Here is a 22,939-nt window from a genome sequence, read left to right on the forward strand (position 1 = left end):
TCAGATTATCGTATTAAATATGTATTTTAATGAATTATGTTTGTATTAAAATTGAATTGTCATAATTGGTATGTTTGTTGACTGCAAATTATTTAGATTTTGTATAAAATAACTAAAGTCTATTGTTTCTAATTTTAACATGGAATTTAAAATAGTAATCTTGGATGTTAAAAAATATCTCGATTCCCAATTTTTTTTGTTATTATATACTAGTTTTGGCTGATTTAATAACAATGGTTACCTTACCGCTATCTGCATCTTACAAAGTTTACTGTGGATTAATTTGTTGTTTACCGTGAGTGATCTTCAAAAATATTCTTCCAATGGTCTGCTTCTGTGAATGCTACTGGTTCCTTCTTTTCTTGTGTCCATGTAACTTTTGCATAACAGCCGATGTGTTATTTCCTAATCTCTATCTGCTTTCTATAATAATGTACTCGAAACAAAATACTAATTAGTTTTAATCCAAACTCATGTGGATTTACTACTTATACTACGAAACCAATGATTTCTAGTATTCTCCCACCTTACTAATTTGTGCACATTAATAGGATGTCTATCTTACTTGTATCAATCTTGTGTACTGGTAATACTTGATGCTTGTGCTTGCTGCTACTGACTTGCTTCTAAAACCTGGCCATTGTTGACGTCTTTTACTGACTACATGATTGACTTTGTAACTACTTGATTTTGTTTCTGAACAGCCTTTTTGTTTATGTCCACATTGTGGTGGTGCGTTTGCTGAATTTTTGCTTATTGATAGCCTGTGTGACATTCGCCATATTGGCAACATGTGTAATTCTAGAGGTTTTGTTTACTATTTTTGTTACTGTTTGATTACTACTTGATCTTCTATGATTGCGACTTTTATTGTGCTTGGCTGTTTGATGACATCCACCATATTGGCAGCATGTGTGTTTATTGAGGTTTTGTTTACTAATTTTGATACTGCTTAATTACTACTTTCATCACTACTTTGATATAAACCTTATTGGCTGTATATTTACTGCAATTTTGTTAATAGTACTTCCTCTTGATGGCTCGTTTGTTGACACCCACTTTGCTAGCGGTTTGTCTACTATTCTTCAAAATCTTGATAGCTCGTTTGTTGACTTTTACCTTATTACCACCTGGTGGTTAACATACATTTTGGTGTACCCCTTTTAGACGCTTATTTGTCAACATGGCAACCTGTTTATGGCCAGTTGTCTAGTTGGCGACAGCTACTGGGTTCCCCCTAATGATGGCAGTCTGATTGCGGACGCCCATTAGGTTGGCATGGTTGTTGCTGCTGTTCTCGATGTTAGTGGTCTAATTACAGACAACTATCTTGTCGGCCTGGAAGCTAATACTCACTCTAATAATGCCCCGATTTCAAATGTCTATCTGATTGCCGTGCGTGCTGTTGGTCCCGTGTTGGTAGCCTGACTGCAGACATTCATCTGGTTGTAATGAATGATGCTGGCCCCATGTTGGTGGCCTGACTGCAGATATTCAACTGGTTCGCTTGGCTGTGCGTGTTCGCGCTGAAGTGTCTGCTTGGCGGTTCTGTAGATGTTCGTCTTGTCAACCTAAATGTTAATACTCACTGTAATTGTGGCCTGATATACTATCTGTATTGGTTGCGGATGCCTCTGTGATGGTGGTCTGACTGTAAACCTCAATCTGATTGCTGTAATTGCTGCTGTCGGCCATGGTGAAGGCCTGATGGCGGACAAACTTCTTGTTCGTCTGGCTGCATGAATCCCCTGTGATGGAGGACTGGCTGCCGACATTCATGTGAATGTCGTGACTGCTATTGTCGTCCGTAGTGGAGACCTGGCAGTAGACGTTTATATAAACGTCGCTTGCGATGGCCACCGATTGGTTGGCCCCTCTTGCGCTGGCAGTCTGGTTGTAGACGTAAATAGAAACGTCGCTGGCGATGGCCACCTGGTTGTAGACGTTCATAGAAACGTCACTCGTGGTGGCAACAGGCTGGTTGACCCCCCTCTTGCATTGCGCTGGCAGTCTGGTTGTAGACGTAAATAGAAACGTCGCTGGCGATGGCCACCTGGTTGTAGACGTTCATAGAAACGTCACTCGTGGTGGCAACAGGCTGGTTGACCCCCCTCTTGCAGGCAGCTTTGTTGTAGACGTTCACAGAAACGTCGCTGGCGATGGCCACCGTTTGGTTGGCCCCCCTTGCGCTGGCAGTCTGGTTGTAGACGTTCATGGAACGTCACTCGTGGTGGCGACAGGCTAGTTGACCCCCCTCTTGCAGGCAGCTTTGTTGTAGACGTTCATAGAAACGTCACTGGCGATGGCCACCGGTTGGTTGGCCCCCCTTGCGCTGGCAGTCTGGTTGTAGACGTTCATGGAACGTCACTCGTGGTGGCGACAGGCTAGTTGACCCCCCTCTTGCAGGCAGCTTTGTTGTAGACGTTCATAGAAACGTCACTGGCGATGGCCACCGGTTGGTTGGCCCCCCCTTGCGCTGGCAGTCTGGTTGTAGACGTTCATGGAACGTCACTCGTGGTGGCAACAGGCTGGTTGACCCCCCTCTTGCAGGCAGCTTTGTTGTAGACGTTCATAGAAACGTCGCTGGCGATGGCCACCGTTTGGTTGGCCCCCCTTGCGCTGGCATTCTGGTTGTAGACGTTCATGGAACGTCACTCGTGGTGGCAACCAGTTGGTTGACCCTTGGTGTCACCGTGCTTGGTGATTCTGTAGTGGTCTCTTGGCTGGGCAGCTGGTCTGCGATGGCTCCACAAGGTTGGTGGTTCGTACGTGTGGCCCCCTTGGTTGGCTGCACGTCTGCTGCGTGGCCCCTGTTTATGGACTGCCCGTTGTGGCCCCCAGGTTGGTGGGACGCTCATTGTGGACGTTCCTGGTTGACGGAACGCTCGTTGTGGCCCCCTCAGATTGACGGCCAGCTCGTTGTGGGCCCCCCCAGGTTGGTGGGCAGCTCGTTGTGGACCTTCTAGGTTGAAGGAACGCTCGTTGTGGACCTTCTCTGTAAGAGAAACGCTCGTTGTGGACCCCAGGCTGGTGGGCGGCTCGTTGTGGACCCCCCCCCAGGTTAGTGGGCAGCTCATTGTGGACCTTCCATGTTGAAGGAACGCTCGTTGTGGCCCCCAGGTTGGTGGGCGGCTCGTTGTGGATTTCTCGAGTGGACGTCACACCTGTTGTGCGACCGTCAGGTAGGCGGCAAGCAGGTTGCAGGGCCCTTGAAGAGCCTGTACGGTGATTGCAGACCCTAGGTAGACGGCACGCTGGTTGCACGCCCGTCAGGTAGGAGGCATGCATGTTGCGGGCCCCTCGAAGAGGCTTCGCGTTGATTGCGGACCCCAGGTAGGCGGCACGACGGTTGCACGCCCGTCAGGTAGGCGACATGCATGTTGCGGGCCCTTCGAAGAAGCTGCACGCTGACTGCGGACCCCAGGTAGGCGGCACGCTCGTCTGGTAGGCGTCATGTCGTGGAACACCCAGGTTGGTGGGCAGCTTGTCATGGCTCCCCAGATTGACGTCGACCTTGTTTACATACCTGATACAAAGTCTGCGAACTCGTGGTGAAGTCCCAGTGGCACCCCTCTTGTTAGTGCACCTCGTACTGTCTCTCATGATGCAGGCCTAGTTGGCGCCCATCCTGTTGATGTACCCCTTCCTGTCTCTCATCGTGCAGGACTGCTAGGTGGCGTCAATCTTGTTGGTATACCTGGTGTTGTCTTTCACTATAGCGAACTTGTGTAGTTCACCATGTCTGTGGCCTGCCAGTTGCGAATTGTTGTATCACAGGTTATTGCTCTCTATGTAGACAGCTAATTCGCTGTTCCACATCATGGCGACTTGCTGGTGTACCTCATTGTCATGTCTATCGATTTGCAACAGAACCCTTGTGGAAAAAAAACAGATGAATCAGAAAAATATAATTTTCAAATTTATCTACTCCCTATAATAAATAGAAAGTACGTCTGTTGTACTTGAAAACGTTGTCGCTTGTAAAAAAAAAATATTTTACCAGATCCGGTCCTGTGCCATTGTGCCCAGAGGCGGACAATCAATTTGCGTCGCCTATTACCTAGAACTAATTCGCCGCGCCGAATTTTTTTCAACATTTCTTTTTCAGAATTTAAAGAAAGTTCCCTTTTCTTGCTACAGTGTAATTAAAATGTTTTAAATTCATACCTGCATCCTTTGTTTACGTTTCATCCATTTCGGCGCCATTTTGTGGCTTGGGTACGCGCCGATGTTTGTTTACATTATGTTATTTTCGTGTTAATGGCTAATTACTAATTAATAATCAAACTGCCCTTGTGGCGATTGATCTAAAACAATAGTGTTTTAATAATATTCCTTTGTATTACCTTGTTCGCCTCATGGATTCTAGTTTGCGTCGTTTACACACTAAACACTACTTTAAACAATCACTATAAATCACTGTGCACGCGTTGTTCTTTATCCCACTTCTGATTTGTTAGAACCGATTGTGTAGAATCGATTTGGTGAAGCTGTTTGGGCAATTAAAAGACTGGATTGAACTGAGTCACTCTCTATTTATTTCGACAAACATATCGGTCAAAGCCCCAACACAGAATGAATCAAGATGGCGGGATCTTCATCCTGCCCGGATGGCATTAGTGCGAGCATGCGCCGTAGCGTTTATTATAATTTACAGGAAACTACTTTAATATCAACTATGTCATATATACACCGACAGAGGGCGTTAGATGTAGGCGCATCCACCCAATTATTTATATATCCAACAAAAGGCAAGATAAATTTGATGATATAACTTTTGCTTTTTATTACTTAATCTTTAAATATTGATAATATAAAAGTAATATTTGCAAGAGTTTTTTTGATTAATGTAAATGTCTTTAAAATTATAAATTAATTGCATTGAGTTACATTAGATTAAACCACAAAATTTACAAAAAACATTATGTGACTAATTAGAAATCAATTCTTCTTGTTGGTTGAATATTTGGAAATAGGGAAAATATTCTATTAAAGCATTCATGCCGCAAGTCAATTTTTTACTATTATTAGCAAATACTAAATGACAAAAAAATACAAAATAGATCAATAAAATTTATTAATATATTGAACATAGAATTTTAAATTATGAAAAGGAATCCCTCTCATACGCAAAACAATGTCACACACAGAATAGACTTGATGAAATAAAGAAGTACATTCAACTTTCTGGTAATAATAAGTTGGACAACTCTGATAAGTTTTCCAAGCTAAGACCTTTTTTCAATGAACTAAATAAACGGTTCGTGTTTGGTGTATTTTCCCATAAGATATCAGAGATGGTGCCATATTTTGGACGTCATTCTGCTAAGGTGTTCATACAAGGGAAACCAGTAAGGTTTGGATTCAAACTGTGGTGTATAACCTCAGCTAGAGGATATGTGTATCAGTTTGACCCTTATAGCGGAGCTTCACAGAAGACTAATGAAAACTTGGGTTTTGGGTGAAAGGGTTGTAACAAACTTGTTGAAAGTTGTTCGTGATCCTGAAAATCATACCATATTTTTTGATAACTTCTTCACAAGCCATTACCTTCTTACTTTGTTCTTCGAGTGGCTTCCTGTCCACTTCAAATAACAAAGGCATTAGCGAAAAAACCAAAGAAGAACTTTGATTGTAACAACAAAATATTCGCTGTTGTGGTGGCATGATAATTCTGTTGTATTAGTCGTTACCAACTTTGGTACCCTTGAGCTAATAATGAATGTAAAGAGATACAAGCGGAAGGAGAAGAAGCACAGCATAGTGCTTCAACCAAATGTTATCTACCAGGCATGGGAGGTGTAGATTTGCATGACAATGCCATTGCAGCAAACAAGAGAACCAGAATTAGAGGCAAAAAATGGTGGTGGCCATTATTCTGCAATGGAATTGACAGTGTTATTGTTAATGCCTGGAAATGTACCAAGTGGCAATAGGTTCTACTATTAGTCAAATCGATTTCAGATCCCAGATTGCATTAAGTCTATTGAAAACTGAAGAAGAATCTGAACTGGAGGGAAACCACCAACCTCGGACGCCCAATATATTGAACCAGGAGCAGTTAGGAAGGATAGAATTGATCATATTATAATCCGCAATGAAGAAAATGTAAGGAAAAGATGCAAGATTTTCAAAAGCCAAACGATCTACATATGCAAGTAATGTCAGGTTCACCTTCACACAGAGTGTTTTTCCAAATTTAATGAGTGATGACATCAACTTTGGTCAGTTTTTTCATATAATCAACAGTTTAGTACTTTCTGAGCAAATAAAAGCATGTGATCGAAATATAAAAAAACAAAGCACAACATTATATTTGGTGCAGATGACCACAGACTGCTAGTTTTTAATATTTATAATTTTATTTCTATTATTTTAAAGTGAAATTAATGACAATGTACCATAATATTTTACAATTTTTATTTTGGGGAGAAATGGATTATGAAATGTACAAAGATTCACAATTAATAAATATATATAATAACATATAAGTATCACCATGTCTTGTATAATTAATAAGTATGCTCAATATTCTAGACTTGACAGACTTTGAAAGTCTCCTTCATATATGTGTTGACATTTCAATATATAAATTTAACTATAAAATCAAGAAGGCCATGAAATAGTACATACAATATATTAACATACATGACTAGAATAGCATATTTGTAAAAACATAAGGTGCATATTTACTAGTATTTCTAAATAAATGCATTGCAAACCCTGAGACCTCTCCATGAATATTTATTGACAACGTATGCATTTAACTTTCACATAATACTTTAACAAGGGAATCTTAAATCCGTATCTTTTAAATTCTCCTCGATCCATTTGTCGGCTCTCTTCTCCAAATCCTCGTCGAAATAATTCCTCCATCCGTTGGTCTGTCCTTTCCGAACGAAGCCCGCCTCATTCTTCAAACACACCCCAGCTGCCTCAAAGCTACCGAAATTTACCGATTTGTTGTTCTTGAAATTTTCGAATTTCAGGTGGTCCTCCAGGAGGTCGAGCTCGCTGCTCGAATACTGTTTCTCCAGGAATCCCGAAATTTTTTCGATCGATGATCTCAGGTTCTGAAAATCGATGTTTAGTTAAAAGAGATAAAATGTGAATGTCGCCGGATTGGTTTTCTTACAACTACCTTGTTCATGTCTTCGTAGAAAATAAATAGTACGTTGGGGTCATGTCGATGCTGCCAACCTTCTTTGATATGACTCCAGTAAGGGGTCCAAGGCTCTGCAAGCAACAAAACACGTGAACTTCAACGAGCTTTTACAAGGAAAGGAAACCTACGTAAATTATTCTCGAAATAATCCCAATACGTTGGAAAATCTCCTCGATAACCTTGGGTGAGTATGGTTCGATTTAAATGATAAAATGAAACGGCTACATCTTTAGGATTTCTAGCGATATAAATAATCTGAAACAATCGTTATATATAATATTTTTAAAAAATAAAAAAATTAACCGATCCTGCCAGGATTCGAACCTGGAATCTTCTGATCCGTAGTCAGACGCGTTATCCGTTGCGCCACAGGACCTTACGTTACATAGGTGTTTAATTATGATTTATGAATATAAGAGCCTCGAAGATATTAAATTTCTCTTTTAGATGGATTTAGCACTTATAATTAAATATTGTTAAATAATAATTAAGACTTAATATTCGTGTTATGTCACAAATTATATTTATTATTTCCTACTAAATAAACAAATATTTTATTGATTTCCTGTAAAGTCTCACCATAAAATAAAACAATGATTTTTAAAAAGATCATTGTTTGGATATTGCAATAAAACAACACACTAAGGAAAACAATAAGGAAGAAAAGATAAATTTGGAGCGTTGATGATGAGTTTTGACAACGTACATCATATCCATTGCAATTTTAAACTAAAATTTTTTTGTAATGAAGAGACGTAAAAAGGAACTAATTTTAAAAATCTTATTGCTGGAGTTATGCACCTATTATATAATCAACAATTTGTCTTTAACACCACCGAAATTCTAATAAATCAATGATAGAGTGTATAGAAATTTCTGTTGGCCATCTAAAATTGAAAAAACATCTAAGACAGAGAGCTGTTGATTAAATGATATCATTCTCAGAAAGAAGTTACAATAAACACTATGACTTTACCAACTAAACGAAAGAGCCGCTGAAATATTTGTAAAAATAACTTATTATGAATTACATTTAATGATAATCCGTTATAAATGTTGTTAATAACAAAAAAATAATATTTTACCGGTTACGGGAATATTGTGTGAAAAGCAGTCAGTGAAGAAAATAGTTTTTAAACATTTTATAAAGGAACTTTTGCAATTTTATTTATAAAAAAAAATGATTCGTTAATTAAATAATAAATAACTGTGTCAACAGATGTTATACATAAAAATTCGGCTTCTGTATGTTTGTGATCGAAAAAAACACATCAGTTGATAGATTGAGTTTTTATGAAATACTGAATGTTAATAGGAAAATATTTCCATATATTTATTACAGAAATTCTGCTAGAATTTGAAAATGTTGTAGATGAATGTATAATTTGTCATAACTACGTTGACCATCATGGTTACCCATAAAATCTCAATACCCATGAAAGGTAAGGATTCAAAATAAAATTATATTGGACAAATTGATTATAGCCCGTCCAATAAAACAGCCGATACGCGTCATCAAAATTTATGACATAACACAAAGCATGATGTTAAATAGAACAGCTAAAAATTTTCCTTAATATTTCCTTATAAATTTGTATAAAATTCTTTAAAATTTCCTTATTAAAATATATGTATTTAATTTTAAAATGTAGTATATTAGTAAAATATAATATTAGTAAAATGTAATGTATTTATTATAAAAATGTATAATAAAATGTGTAAATGTATAAATGTATAACAAAATTTCACAATCTTCTATATATGTGACAATATATTGTCCTTAGTTAATCTCCCTAGACTCAAAAACAACTTGACCGTTTTCATTAATTTTGGTTTGAAATATTGGTAGTTCAGAGGAGGTAACTAATTAACTTCTGTCTAACTCTGACTATATCACTAAATTCGGACGACACTTTAACTCCAAATGCAGTTTCTAAATATGTAAAATTGGTTTTAAACTTCAAAAAGGTATATGAATCTATTGACAATTGATCTCTTTTTCAGATTATGGCACAAGGTCTGGATTTGAAAACCAATTATCACAATGGTGGATGAGTGGTACAAAATCCAAGGTGAAGTTTAAGGGAATATTATCAGAATTCTTCGAAATTAAAACAGGAGTAAGGCAAGGCGATAGATTCTCCCCATTGCTCTTCAATTGCGTCTTAGACGAAAGCGAAAACTGAACTGGAAAGGATCGCTAATATGATTCGTTGTCAAAAAATCGATACAGCTTTTAGATTCACAAAAGACATCTACAACAAATAATGTTGGCTACAAAACTGAGACATTGCACTGTGGTCAAGCCGAAGTGTTTTTATGGGCTGAAGCTCAGAAACCCAAAAGAAAGGAGGAAAAAGCAAAACCAAAGCATACTGAAGAAGAAACATACATGGACCAATAAGGAAGAGAAAAAGTTTAGCAATATATATAATCGGATTTTAAAAAAACAGGCAAAAAAAGTCGAAAGTTGAAACAATGAAATGGATCACTGCAATTAAGAAGGATCTGAAAGGAGCCAAAATAACACAACAAGAAATACAGGTTAGAAAATCTTTTAGACGGAAAGTTTGCGATTGGGAGGTGGACCAAACAAAGAAACCTAGAAAACCTGAAACCCAGTAGTAAGAAATATAACAGAAAAGAGCTCCTCTTGAAAGAATGAAAGCAATATGAACCGAAAGAAGAGTCTTTGTTGTACTTCGAGCAGTATCCCAGTAGGGCCCAAACGTGCATAATAATATATAAGTTTTTTTGAATTACTATATATCATTAGTATTTTGAATTGATAAATACATAAATTATAGGGCGATTGACATCTACGCTAGTTAATTAGTTAATAGATAATTATTTCGAAAATAAACACAAATTCAAATAAAGAAACTCTTAGTAAAACATACCTTGCAACCGCTTTCTTTTATATTGTGCGGCAAGAGACTAAATGGTAGGTGAGTCTTTATAAATCTTCTTCCTTTTGTCTCGCTCAATAATTTCCAACCTGGATAATCCATATTCTTAACGAACTTGTAGTTCTTAGGATCATTCCTGTTCCTTTCTAACAATTCCTGCTTAAGATCCTTATGCACGAAACAACTAAATCTGAAAATACATAAAAACGGATGCGATAATGCAAATTAACCGCTCTCACTTTTTTTTTGGTGTCGCGTTTTAGCTCTACGTACTCGAAGAAGGGAAATCTCGAAATCAGCGGTTCTTCAGAAGCCGTCTTGTAATCCAAGTTATTACACAATAGCCACACCATCTCTTGGGTCCAGGTGGTACCTATACAAAAAGGTTTCTACAATATTTGCGAGTTTTTACTTTGTATTTATAATGTTTTGAATATGAGTGTTAGAAAAAATAAGATATTATAGCCGTTACCTGATCTCGGGAATGTGATAACCCACACATCATCGCTCTTCACTTGAAAATTGTACATATCATCAGCTTCTTTGGCAAACCCGCTCGGAAAGAACCACTTTTCCGGTCCCACCTGAACAAAACTCGTTCGTTCGCCTAAAATTACCTGTTATTAACCAGATAATTAATCAATTAATATATTCACTAACCTGTAAAATCCATAAGTAATTTCGTATTTAAGCTTTTATCAATTTTGCTTATATTGTAAGGAAAGGGTACCCACTTTTTATTTTTAACGGTCGTTTTAGTATCCTTTTCCACTTCCATTTTCCACGAAGCTCTATCGAATATATCGGGCTTAATATATAGAGGCATTTTTATTTGTTTTATCACTTATTTGGGGCTAACAAAATATAAATATTCAAATATAAAGCAATGATTTAATATAAAGAACTCACCCGTAATTTCAAACGTTATTGATGTTCGCAATAAAGAGAAAATCCTGTCGACTTCAACGGTATATTTATTGCATGATTATTAACTTGCTAAGGTAAACTTAATAACGGCGCGTCGTTTAATAGTTCGTTTCTTTGTAACGAAAATATTTCTGTTAAGAAAGTTATCACTAGTGGGGATAAATATGGGTAATATGGTGGGAATAAGTCAATAAAAGACAAGGCTGGTCTACTACAAGATATAATTTAATATTTTCATGAAATTACTCGACGCTAAAACATGCTTGAAGCGTTTAAATTAAGGCAAAAAACCGCAAAAATATGAGAAATGGTGAAAGTTATTCGTATAGCGAACAAAAATAATCCGAATCCTTCCTGCGGCTTCTTAACGTGTAAACTTTCATTTTTATATCCATATATAAGTTTATATAATCAAAAAATGAAAACGAGGTCATTAAAAATATATTTTAAATTTCCGAAATTTGACTTTAATCTAGACAGTTCTTCTTAACAACAAATGTATACAATCAAGAAGAGATAGTAAACGAAGACACTTGATAAAACTATTTGCAAAATATCCTAATCCTAGAGTTAAAATTGTTATAAATATAGAATGAAAATTATAATATTCTAAATTGTATACTTATATATAATTATATAATTGTTCTTGTTATACTAGGATTTTGAATTTATTTTGTACAGCGGTACATATCTGTGAAAATTTGAATTAGTAATGTATATAACTGTCAAATAATATAACCTAACTGTTAAATTCGACGATTTTGACATTTCTCTACATAAAATAATACAACGCGCTACATTGACACAATTTCCGCTGAGTAGCAATAATGTAAGGATTATATTCAATAAATATTGTCACTATTTCTGCACGTTCTTGTGGCGCATATTATTTTATAAAAAAGGTTGGATGTCTATACAATACAATGGTTAAAGCGAAACTGAACTAAACATCATATAACTAAGATAGCGCACAATCAAGATAGTAGCGGCCGGTTTGGTGGCGCAGTGGTAAAAGCGATGGGACGGCCCTCCTACTGTTGCGATAGCCGCGGGTTCGAATCCTGCTGTCGTAAATTTATGTTTGCGATTGTTTAAAATTTGTGAATGTTCTAGGCAAGAGTGTAAAATCTGAAAAGCAAATGGATATCCCAGTCACGCCAGTAACCAGGCTGGGTAAGACCCGGATGTCTTCTGGGATGATTTCTTTCTAAGTTGGTCACTCGCTAATCGGTAGGCTTAATGCTGAGGCCGTGGTTCCGGAGCCCATGTTACGTTGTAGGTCCTGTTCAGATATAAACCCCATAATTGGTAAAAGGAGACTTTAAAATAATAATTAAAAAAAAAATAGTAGCGGGACTTTTTCCGCACCTTAGCATCAAATCAAAATGGGCCAAGTTATTATATTCACCGTAAACCGACGATAATTATAGAAAACGCAAAATTACATTGACATTCATTATCTTTGTTTTTTTTTTAATAAATTTTTTTTAACGATTACAAATGGTAGTTTTGATATCAATGAAAACAGACGGCCTGAAGGACCAAAACGTTAATGAATTAACAAGGCTTATTGGACGAAAACCCACCTCAAACTCTCAAAGAATATTCAAATTGCAGAGTCCAAAAGGAGGGATAATTACTAGCATATGAGTTGACTAAAAAATCCATGTTGTTGATTATTGAATATGAATGTTGAATGAATGAATGAATTCAGACATGCGAAAATGGATCGATGATTGAATATTAAATCCAACGTTAAAGCTATCTAATTTCAGAAATCTAAATTAATGTGTTCACAACTTTATATTTTGTGGGCGCTTTATAGAGTTGTGTTAAAACTACCTCTTTCCGCTATCATTTATAACTTTCGAAATGTTCTTTTGGAGTATTACACGCCAACAAAAATATAGATTCAAGGACTATCTGACATATATATTTATGTTCAGGCTGCAGATTGGTATAATCTGCTGTTGGTATACCATAAAATCTTGATATAGGGTTAAAAAAAATAGTTATTTTTAATTGATCAGCCTTCTTGTTGTAGCAATGGACAATGCATAAAACTTTAATACTTATTATTAATTCCAAATTACACATCGACAAAAAACTACAGAATACTTAGATAATATTTTGCGTTATTATAGAGACAACGAAAGTGTTCAAAAAATTATTAATAATAGGACAGGGCGGAGAGTCGAATAATTTTGATAAAATGCAAGAAACGGTTGGTTTCGCAATCGAATGAAGGAATCAGAATATTTCCGTTACAGATACCTTTATTTTGAACTAACCAATCAAATTCTTTGAATGGTTACTACAATAAAACTATTATGATATTTTTTGGTTATATTCAGTTAAGTTAGCATACAAGACTTAATAACGGCTCAATATTAAGTATACTCATTATTTTGTATTAATAACTAACAATTTAGTATATGTAAAAATGCCATCTGAAATCGAAAGAATCTCACTGAGTTATAAAAATTGTTCACAAAAATTTTTACAATCAAAAAATGATTACACTAAACAATATTGTAATATATATGTGTCGAGATTACAAAACATGGAAAAATTATTAATCGATAAAATAAAAGCAAAATGGGGTGATAAATATATTATTTGTAAATTACATAAAATAACAGAAGAAATGAGAACCCAGAATGAGAAGTGTGTAGTCATAGGTACGTTGTTTAAGGACCAAAAATTAAAGCCTTCAGTTTTAAAACAATTAGCAGAGAGCAATCAAATAATACCCCAACCATTTTTATCACATTTCACAGATGAATCTGATGTACTTTTTATGGAAGATGAAGTACAAAGATATCAAATCATGGGTAACAAAATAAAAAAAATTATTAAGAAAAACTTATCTTCCAACGTTGTTTTTTTATTTTTAAGGAAATATAGACGGTACAAAGTTAGTTACTGGAATATCGTGTGCTTTATTGGGCACAGATATTGGAAAAGGCAAATTTGAAGTTGAAGACCTTATTTTTGTGAGCTTCAGGGATCAAATAAAGAGACCCATATTTGAAGAGCCTGTATATATACTTTTTCTTAGTGGTGTCAATTTTATTCAACATGAAAGAATTTATGTTAACTTACAATTATTGTTTTATTGGATCAGTGGTATAGTAGGCAATTCAGATTTGGCATCGAAAGTATGTCGTGTTATAATTGCTGGTAATAGTATAAGAAATGAACCACCACCGAGTAAACCTACTATTTCAATGATATCAAGGAAAACCGAATCTCAGGACACTATTGAAGCAGTTAAATCCTTTGATAGTTTTTTATTACAACTTTGTCAAGTGGTAGATGTTGATCTGATGCCTGGTGCACATGATCCAACTAATCACATTTTGCCTCAAAAACCAATGCACTTTTGCATGTTTCCTGAATCTTCAGTTTACAAATCTTTTAATCAAGCACCTAACCCTTATATTTGTGAAGTTGGTGATTTGAAAATAGCAGGGACATCAGGACAACCAGTTACTGATATAATGAGATTTTGTGATATTACGGATCCTTTGGAAGCAATGGAAAATTGTTTAATATGGAATCATCTTGCTCCAACTGCTCCTGATACATTAGGCTGTTACCCATATTATGACAAGGATCCATTTATAATAGAGGAATGTCCTCATGTGTTTTTTGCTGGTAATCAAGAGAAATTCGGAACTAAAATGGTTAAAGGTAATTTTATATATGAAGTATAAGCATATCGATAGATTATGTTTTATTTTTAATATTATAGGAGAAAATGGACAAGAAGTACGTCTTATAAGCATACCTGATTTCTCAAAAACATTTGATGGGGTCTTATTAAACTTACAGGATTTAACTTGTGAAACAATTAATTTTCTAACAAAATAAAAATATTTTTGTTTCTAGCTGTCCAGAAGGGCTTCTTTTATTTATTTCATTATATTTTATGAATTAGATGAAGTATAAATGCTTTACAATGCATACATTTACATGAAAGACTAAGAGTTTAGTTCTAGGAAGCAAATAACAATAAAAAATATTAAGTTTAAATATATAAAGTTTAAAGATGTTAACTCAGTTATAGTTATATTGGCTAGTAGTTTACTAGGATGTTCAGCATTTAGTTGTTTTTATTCAATTTGCAAATTTATTTATCAATCCTGTGGCCGCTTATTAAGTCAACATTATTTTGTCTAGTTATGGAAAGAGCGGAATATGTCTTTTAAGTAAAATATTAGGAAACATAAGTGGAAGTGGAGAATAATGACCGAAAAGCAATAGATAATAGTCAGACCTGCTTGAAAGGAAAAACATTCGCGTTGTAAAATAAGGCTCTAATAAAAAAAATATTGTATCTATACATTTTATAACATATATATTCGTGATAATATATATTTTGCGCCACCTTGTCAGATGGTTTGTGTAGAACGTGCATTTGTGTGTTCGTTCCATAGAAGAGCAACTCAATAGGGGACTCTGGCGCATAGTTTTGCTTTGCCCAAGGTCCAGAGGATGCCATAATGAGCCATTTAAGTAATTTGATTGGTCAATTTAAATCCCCATTATAGGCACCTGTAAGAAAAATATTTTACTGTGAAGACATTTGATTGGCTCATTAATAATGTTTGGCACATCACAGCTTTGACATCATGTTTAATTGACCAATGATATTTAAGTAAAAAAAATATTTTTCTAAAATAAATTTAGTTAGAAGTTAAATCTCTATTCCTCTATGGTTCGTTTAATGGGTTTTCATAGAATAACGACTGTCTGTTTATTAGTTTATTTTATATTTTATCATGTAACAATAATCTAATTTTAATAAGACGAGCTCTACGTGGTTATATTTTCTTTTTGTTTTAATTGAAAAGTCAAAATTTATTGACAGAAAAAATGTATAGATTACTGGTAGCATAGATTATATTGTTATTTAGCCTACTTTAATGTCTTATGTAGATTCTATTATATTTTATTATATGGATTAATATATTATTTAAATCATTTAATTAAAATATTTAGTTTATTATATTATATTATATATTTACTTTTTTTGTTGTTGGTTAGTTTGTATTATTATTTTTTAGTTTTTTTCGTCTTATTTAGAGTTTATTTCGTCTTATTATATTCCTTATTTTATTATAAAGGTTGCTTTATAATGTATATCATTTAATTGAAATATTTGATTTACATTTAGTTTATTTCTTGTTCACATTTTATTGTGCTATATTATAAGTAGAATTAAGTATTAAATAGATAAATGTCATTATGGAAGAACAAAAGATATTTGCGAAAAGAAATACACCATTCGTTCTAATTTATATGTCCATATTAGGAATTGTCATTCAGGTGAGTTTCTAATCATTCTTAAGTTTTTAGTTACATCCTGATCTTGAAATGATTTATTTGTATTGTAGATAAAATTGATTCTATGAAGCTGAAAAAGGCATTAATTTACAAATGCATTACATGTGGCAAAGGATACCAAAATAAAAATCATTTAAGACATCTTGGATCCCAAGTGAAACATCCTGCTATCACTGTAGTTTATGCCAGCATAACACTACAAAGTCAGATCTAATGAAGCACATAACAAACCTCACATAACATTCAAATTGAAAAGAGAATTTTTAAATTTAATAACATAATAAGAATTTGAAATGTGGAAAGATAACATAGAGCAAACTACAAGAGCTTCATTTATCAAAAGAAGGCCTACTTACTATGCTTAAATTTCAGTACAACAGTATTTCACTGCAATAGATCAGGCTTTTATAATAGTAATTCAAAAGGTCAGAGGCATTTAAAAGTTCAAGGAAGTAACAAAATTAATACACATTGTCCAGCTGCTATGATTTTAAGGCAAAAAGGAGAAGAATGTGAAGTAGAATATACTAAAACACATTTCGGCCATGATTATATTGTTATTTAGCCTACTTTAATGTCTTATGTAGATTCTATTATATTTTATTATATGGATTAATATATTATTTAAAATATTTAGTTTATTATATTATATATGTACTTTTTTTGTTGTTGGTTAGTTTGTATTATTATTGAGTTTATTTCGTCTTATTATATAGAGGTTCCCTTATTTTATTATAAAGGTTGCTTTATAATGTATATCATTTAATTGAAATACTTGATTTACATTTAGTTTATTTTTTGTTTAAATTTTATTGTGCTATATTATAAGTAGAATTAAGTATTAAATAGATGTCATTATGGAAGAACAAAAGATATTTGCGAAAAGAAATACACCATTCGTTCTAATTTATATGTCGATATTTCTTTCAAAAACAGATAAAGAGGCAATTCCAACTAAGAAACCATTTGATACGGTATTAGATGAAATAAGAAGCAACATAGATATAGACAATGTAAAAGGAGTTGATTTAGTGACTCATAAATATTTATATAACATAGTATCAGCGTATAATTTGAAATTCAGGGACACTGAATGTAAAAATAGAGCATATAAGCCACCAGGTAAATAAGTAGGCCCCTGATTGTCCACTTAACTAAATATTCATCACTATCTTTATAACTTATGTCAATATGATAAAAGGCAACAAATTAGTCATTACAAACAAAAAACATTACAACAAATCAACCAATATCTCCAGTGAAACTAAAAAAGCAATAAAAAAATATCACAATACTTTCACGAGCTCTACGAAATATTTGTAAATAACTTTTTTGTAGAACGAATTTTCGATTGATTGACATGCGATTATGACCTATTATTTTAAAATTGCGGAATAGTTGTTAAGCTAGTGAATTATTAAGTTATACGTTATAGTTAGGTAATCAAAAACTATTAGTTGCAATTTTTTCAGATCAACAAAACCTATTAGAAATCATTTCAAACAGTGAAAGTGGGGAAGGATGAACTTCGTCTACAGATGAAATTAGTAAAGTGCGCCAGTCCGATGGCTTTCTTGATCCAAGTTTTAAGAAAAATGCTCTCAAAGAGATGACAACTATACTGGATAGTTGTTTAACTAGCGTAGAAATGAAGGAAGTAAATGATACCATGCATTCTTTGAAGCTTAGATTAAATGCTATAAGACATGGACTAAATAAAAGCATGCAAGTTGATGAGCTTAATCAAAGGAAGAAAATACCAACTTTAAAGGGATCTTATTCAACTAATTAGAATCCTAATTCTGATGAGGGACTTTTCTATTGATTAGTTTGCTGAGAACCAAGTAGTGCAGTTACATACCAGGTTAGACCTATTACAAAAAATATTCATTAAAAAAAGTTAATATGGTTCATCTTATGAAACTAAATTAAAATAAACTACGAGTAAATGAAAAGTCCCATATTGGTGGATAGAACACTCATTCAAACTAAGAAATCAGTAAGGAGAATCTGATAAAACCAGAGTAGGTGTTTAGAGTTACAACCATCATGTTCTTTAATAGTTATTGATAAGCCTTACCCAAAACTAAGTAAATACAATCTTATGCTAGTTAAGTAGGAATAAACATATCATCAAAACAAATTCAAAGAGACTCACTATTGAAGTTATTTTGACATGGTGTCGCCCTGTTGCCAGACTGATAGAAAATAGTTTTATTAATATATATCATATCAATTTTTCTTAATAAATGCCTTTTTAAAGTAAAAAAAAACCAGGATACATTCGCGAATATAATATATTCCAATAACCCATTTTAAACGTTTACTTTTACATTCTTATAGAAAATTGGTAAAAATCATCTTTGATGCTTTTCTAGTCATAACTGGATCGCTACCAGCTAGCAAACATTTGAACACTATTCAAACAAAACAGTCAAAATACTCCGAAAGATGTAACAATATTATTTCTTAGTATGACAGTGCTTTAGCTCATCCCTGGTATTCTCCAGATGTTGCTCTCTTCAACAACCACTTGTTTCTATTAATAGCACATGACCTGTTGTGGAAGATGTTCAGAAACAGGATTCGTCGTTTTCTTCAAGATAGATAAAAGCAGTAGCTAATGATACCAAATATTTCCATTTTGGATAATCTATTAAAAAAATGCTACAAATTAATTTTAACACCTAATATATTATTATGCAATTAATTTTCAAACTAAATAAAAGTACTTTTTAAATCGTTATTTATTTCAACCCCTAAAAGACATTAATACTGAGTAAATATTCCAGTTCCAATGTTTCTAAATTTGAAGGGCTTCTTTTTATTTCTTCCACTGAAAAAAAGTTTATTAATTTAACCTTTGTGATTCTTGATTGCTTAGCAAATACCTTATACTTCTAATAAATTTGGTATTTGGTTGAAATTCTTTGGGGTAGGTACTTTCCAAATAAACATCTAAATACGAACATAAGTGAGTTAATTGGGCGGAAAGCAACCAAGAAGAACTTCGTTCACCAAAGTCCCAATCAACATTAAGAGTTCTTTCCAGGTCCTAAAAAAAAGCAGTTAATAAGGCTGCGTGAAAAATGAATTATAAATAATTACCCTAATATCATCGCAATTTGTTGAGTTGTATTTATTTTTATAATTCAATGACAGCGCGAATATAGGCGGTGGTATTGGATATGTATTTTTCAGTACGATGAAAGCATGTAATTCAGCTAAAAAAAATTGTAATTAATGATATTTTGATAGTTTTAGAGAAAAATAACTTCGGCTTTTTTCATGGTTTTTTAAAACACAAGTAAATATTTGACCGATAACATGTTGCCATACTTGACAAAATGTAAAATCATAATTCGGTTATTGTAGAACTTTTTAGATTCCTGGACGAAAAATTGAACCCAAAAATGTTCTCAAGCCTCATTTGTTCCAAAAATTGCTTGATTTCGCTTCGTTTCAGCAGCGATTCACAAATGGAGAAGTTAAATTAAATATTTCATTGTTAATTCAACATAGAGTTCAAGTATTGAGCTTCTTTTGATATCCAATCTTATATAAATAATTAGAAACCGTTTTATGTCAGTTTACATGGGTATATTCAGTAAATTTCATTGAAGTTTCCGGAACAAAAATAAGTAAACTAATTCTGACACTGGTACTCACTTACCTTCTGGAATGTTCATTTTCCAAACCTAGTAACTTTTGACCAAGTAACCTATTAGTATTACTGCCTAAGTGAATTACGAAAGATACGCGATTTTAAAGTCATTTATTAAAAAAAAAATATATATATATATATATATATATATATATATATATGCTTAAATGCTTGAAATAATATTAAAATTACCTTTGCCTCTGGATATTTTAGCAAAATAAAACAAATCCGACGGACCAACAATATTTTCATCTACCAAATTCTTCGTGAAGTCAGATAAACAAAATTCCATGTATGTGGTTGAAGCCCACTTGATTAAACCCGATACGGCATTTCTCGGAATTTCTACATCTTCTGGAATAGCTGGCAAAATGTTCTGCTCTAAAATTGTAAATATTTGAAATGTATATCTCTATTTATCAGTGTTGATTGTACATACCTAATTGTTGTAACTGTTTGGCGAGATGGGTTCTTGTATTAAGTCTCTTTTTAATTATTCCCAGGATATTTTCAACATTTTGTTGACTCAGCTTATCACAACATTTCTGTAAAACAATTCGTGAATTATATTTGACATAGAAGCACATATATCATACTTTTGAAGCTAGAAAATCTATTCCACAAACAGACTGAGCCCAACTGTAAGCATAACCAACGTCCGGAATAAGTTTCTGGTATGAACCTATACCTAACTTCTTCAGTTGGTATACTGTACTTGGGTTTGGACTTTCCAGCCCTGTATCATTAGCAATGAGTTCACTCAGTATATTATGTCCTGACAGAATTTCCCTAGCTGTGTTGGCTATAAAATCTAAATTTATTAAAAGCACACACAAACTTAGTTTCGGTATGTTACCTGTAATTTTTGAAGATATATCAACATTGGAATTTACAGTTATTATTTTGATTTTTGTATAATATTTGAATATGATATTTAATGTAGGACCATCATTCTCTGTTACAGATAATTCGACAGATAATGGATGCACTTCTAGTAATTTCTTCTTCTTTTCTTCCAAAGGATCCACTTGTTGCACAGATTTCCTATGCCTCCTCTTCTTAACTTCCACTATTTCCTTTGGAAACATCAAAAATGGCAATTCATAGCTTAAATAACTTGGATAATAAAAACGTACCTCTACTTCTGGCAAATCAGACTCTGGTTCTGAATCATCATCATTGATGTTGCTGGAATGAGACACCTCTTCAGCTTCATTAAATTGTATTGCCTCATCTTTATCACCCAAAATAATTACATTCAGATTTGTTTCTACAAAATCAAAATTCTATTTTCAATGTCCTTTATCATTTATATGATGTTTTACCAAATACACTCTTATAAGCTACAACATTAGCATAAAGAACATACAGGGGATCAGGTAATAAATTAGCCAATTTGTGTTCTTTCCTTGTCAAGTCACTAGACATCCCTAAATGTTCCTGTAAAGGTTTTGTTGCTTTTATCACCATATTTAGCAGAGGCAGGAGATCATTAAGCTTCTCTTTTCTTTCTGTAATTTCTGTATAAAAAATGTTAAAAACCCATAATTCATTTAAATATACTACATTTACCTTCAACAACTTTCTTTTTTTTTTCTTCTAAGGCTTTACATTCCTCAGCCAAATTTACACGCTGTGTTAACTCCCACTCCAATCTGGCCAGTCTTAAAGCATGTTCATCTTCAGGGTTATTTGGATTAAACTAAAAATTATCTTTAACATTATCAGCAATAGGGATTGCTATTTTGAACCTTACATCTTTAAATTTTTCTGTAACAGAGGCTGGAGCATCTTGCATAAAATCTTCAAAAGGGACAAGTTCAATATCTTCATCTTCTGATCTAAATTTTTTTTTATTAATGAACTATCTATAACTTGACTAACACTTACTTAAATGATAAACATTTATTCGTCTCTGTAACTAGATGGTGTAACTCATACACTAAGTTCTGATAAGTTAGTTTAATGCTGTCACATTTCTGTTTTTCTGTATTAAGAACTTCTCTATCTGTTACATGAGCAAGTTTATCAATCCTGTTCAACTTTTTAATTAGACAAACTTTTACCACAATCTCCGTTAAACATGCAATTCTTTCAGATAACTGTAAAAGTAATAAGATAATTATGATTTAAATCTGAATTATGTCAATCATAACCCATACATGTTCATCTCCAGGTGTCTGTTTTAGTTCACGGACTTGTTCTAATAAGTCTTGAATTTGCTGACAAATATTAAAAAACAATGTCGTATCAGCATCAGCATTACGATTTTGAGCCTCCTTCTCTTCAAATTCACATACTTTCTATAATATATATATATTTTTCAAATTTGAGTTCCCTATCTGAATAATTTTTATAAGTTTACCTTGTAAAGATCTACATGCTCCGATTCCGCATCAGCATTGGCAGTTTTTCGCTTCTTTTTTACTGTATTTGTAGTATCTTTAACCATGTTTAAATTGTTATTTCACGAAAACTTACTTGTTTTGAACCTATTACGGATAACCTAAGTTTTCATGCACGCTAACCTAAGATAAATTTTCTGGTTAGATAGGCAACAAAGCAAACATAATAAGGATGATTTTAAAATACCTTAAAGCTGTCTATGTTTAATGTTTACTTTTTTAATGATTTAATTCATTATAATTATCATTTTTTCGTATTTCTATATATATATATATATATATATATATATATATCCATTCTGATATTTCTTGAAATATTTTATATAGGGTATAAAAAGTTAAGATATAATATTATTTTAATGTTAATCAGATCAAAGACGAAATTAACATAATGTATAACATTGTGTGCATAAGTGTGAAATGTAAAATCTTAGAATAGGCTCATAGGCTAGGAAGATAAGAATTGATAAAATGTTGGGTAATATTTTTTATTACCAAGACAAATTAGTGGTTTCAA

At 33.4% G+C, this 22,939-nt stretch overlaps 5 protein-coding genes and 1 non-coding gene across 7 annotated transcripts in view; 1 reads left to right on the plus strand and 5 right to left on the minus strand.

Annotated features, from left to right (window-relative positions):
* Positions 1-1,411: 1,411 nt before the first annotated feature.
* On the minus strand, positions 1,412-2,495 carry LOC143203444 (uncharacterized). Its single transcript, XM_076415585.1, has 4 exons — positions 2,264-2,495; positions 2,054-2,120; positions 1,590-1,890; positions 1,412-1,535 (listed from the first exon to the last, which is right to left on the minus strand). Exons 1-4 carry the CDS (start codon positions 2,356-2,358, stop codon positions 1,495-1,497), a joined length of 504 nt encoding a protein of 167 aa, XP_076271700.1. The 5' UTR covers positions 2,359-2,495; the 3' UTR covers positions 1,412-1,494.
* Positions 2,472-3,301, minus strand: LOC143203438 (uncharacterized). The gene is made up of 2 exons (XM_076415569.1): positions 2,991-3,301; positions 2,472-2,959 (listed from the first exon to the last, which is right to left on the minus strand). Exons 1-2 carry the CDS (start codon positions 3,286-3,288, stop codon positions 2,652-2,654), a joined length of 606 nt encoding a protein of 201 aa, XP_076271684.1. The 5' UTR covers positions 3,289-3,301; the 3' UTR covers positions 2,472-2,651.
* Positions 3,302-6,433: 3,132 nt separating this feature from the next.
* Positions 6,434-11,220, minus strand: LOC143203445 (sulfotransferase 1E1). 2 transcript variants are annotated; one of them, XM_076415600.1, is made up of 8 exons: positions 10,984-11,220; positions 10,735-10,928; positions 10,547-10,681; positions 10,348-10,447; positions 10,066-10,264; positions 7,294-7,420; positions 7,139-7,236; positions 6,434-7,073 (listed from the first exon to the last, which is right to left on the minus strand). In XM_076415600.1, exons 2-8 carry the CDS (start codon positions 10,898-10,900, stop codon positions 6,783-6,785), a joined length of 1,116 nt encoding a protein of 371 aa, XP_076271715.1. In that variant the 5' UTR covers positions 10,901-10,928; positions 10,984-11,220; the 3' UTR covers positions 6,434-6,782. The 2 variants fall into 2 exon arrangements, with proteins under 2 accessions (XP_076271715.1, XP_076271725.1); XM_076415610.1 differs by having other exon boundaries at positions 7,142-7,236; positions 10,984-11,215.
* On the minus strand, positions 7,469-7,541 carry TRNAR-ACG (transfer RNA arginine (anticodon ACG)). The gene has a single exon. It is a non-coding gene; the product is annotated as a tRNA-Arg (tRNA).
* A 2,107-nt stretch (positions 11,221-13,327) lies between the features above and the next one.
* PolD2 (DNA polymerase delta subunit 2) lies at positions 13,328-14,894 on the plus strand. Its single transcript, XM_076415696.1, has 3 exons — positions 13,328-13,835; positions 13,900-14,697; positions 14,759-14,894. The coding sequence occupies exons 1-3, from the start codon at positions 13,445-13,447 to the stop codon at positions 14,875-14,877; spliced, it is 1,308 nt and encodes a 435-aa protein (XP_076271811.1). The 5' UTR covers positions 13,328-13,444; the 3' UTR covers positions 14,878-14,894.
* Positions 14,895-18,632: 3,738 nt separating this feature from the next.
* Positions 18,633-22,939, minus strand: part of thoc5 (THO complex subunit 5) — a 38,734-nt gene continuing 34,427 nt past the window's right edge. Inside the window, exons 2-15 of the mRNA XM_076415671.1 lie at positions 22,383-22,545; positions 22,180-22,320; positions 21,908-22,119; positions 21,774-21,858; positions 21,590-21,719; positions 21,343-21,537; positions 21,154-21,287; positions 20,874-21,093; positions 20,614-20,819; positions 20,457-20,562; positions 20,210-20,398; positions 19,462-19,577; positions 19,245-19,408; positions 18,633-19,189 (exon numbers count right to left, since the gene is read on the minus strand). Of these exons, the coding sequence (XP_076271786.1) occupies positions 19,123-19,189; positions 19,245-19,408; positions 19,462-19,577; positions 20,210-20,398; positions 20,457-20,562; positions 20,614-20,819; positions 20,874-21,093; positions 21,154-21,287; positions 21,343-21,537; positions 21,590-21,719; positions 21,774-21,858; positions 21,908-22,119; positions 22,180-22,320; positions 22,383-22,469 (2,052 nt within the window). The 5' untranslated portion in view covers positions 22,470-22,545 and the 3' untranslated portion in view covers positions 18,633-19,122. The remainder of the gene's footprint in view (positions 19,190-19,244; positions 19,409-19,461; positions 19,578-20,209; positions 20,399-20,456; positions 20,563-20,613; positions 20,820-20,873; positions 21,094-21,153; positions 21,288-21,342; positions 21,538-21,589; positions 21,720-21,773; positions 21,859-21,907; positions 22,120-22,179; positions 22,321-22,382; positions 22,546-22,939) is intronic.

The sequence above is a fragment of the Rhynchophorus ferrugineus genome, unplaced genomic scaffold (assembly GCF_030347505.1).
Source record: "Rhynchophorus ferrugineus isolate W39M unplaced genomic scaffold, kcgeb_rfMv2 rfM1, whole genome shotgun sequence".
In the NCBI taxonomy this organism is placed as follows: domain Eukaryota; kingdom Metazoa; phylum Arthropoda; class Insecta; order Coleoptera; family Curculionidae; genus Rhynchophorus; species Rhynchophorus ferrugineus.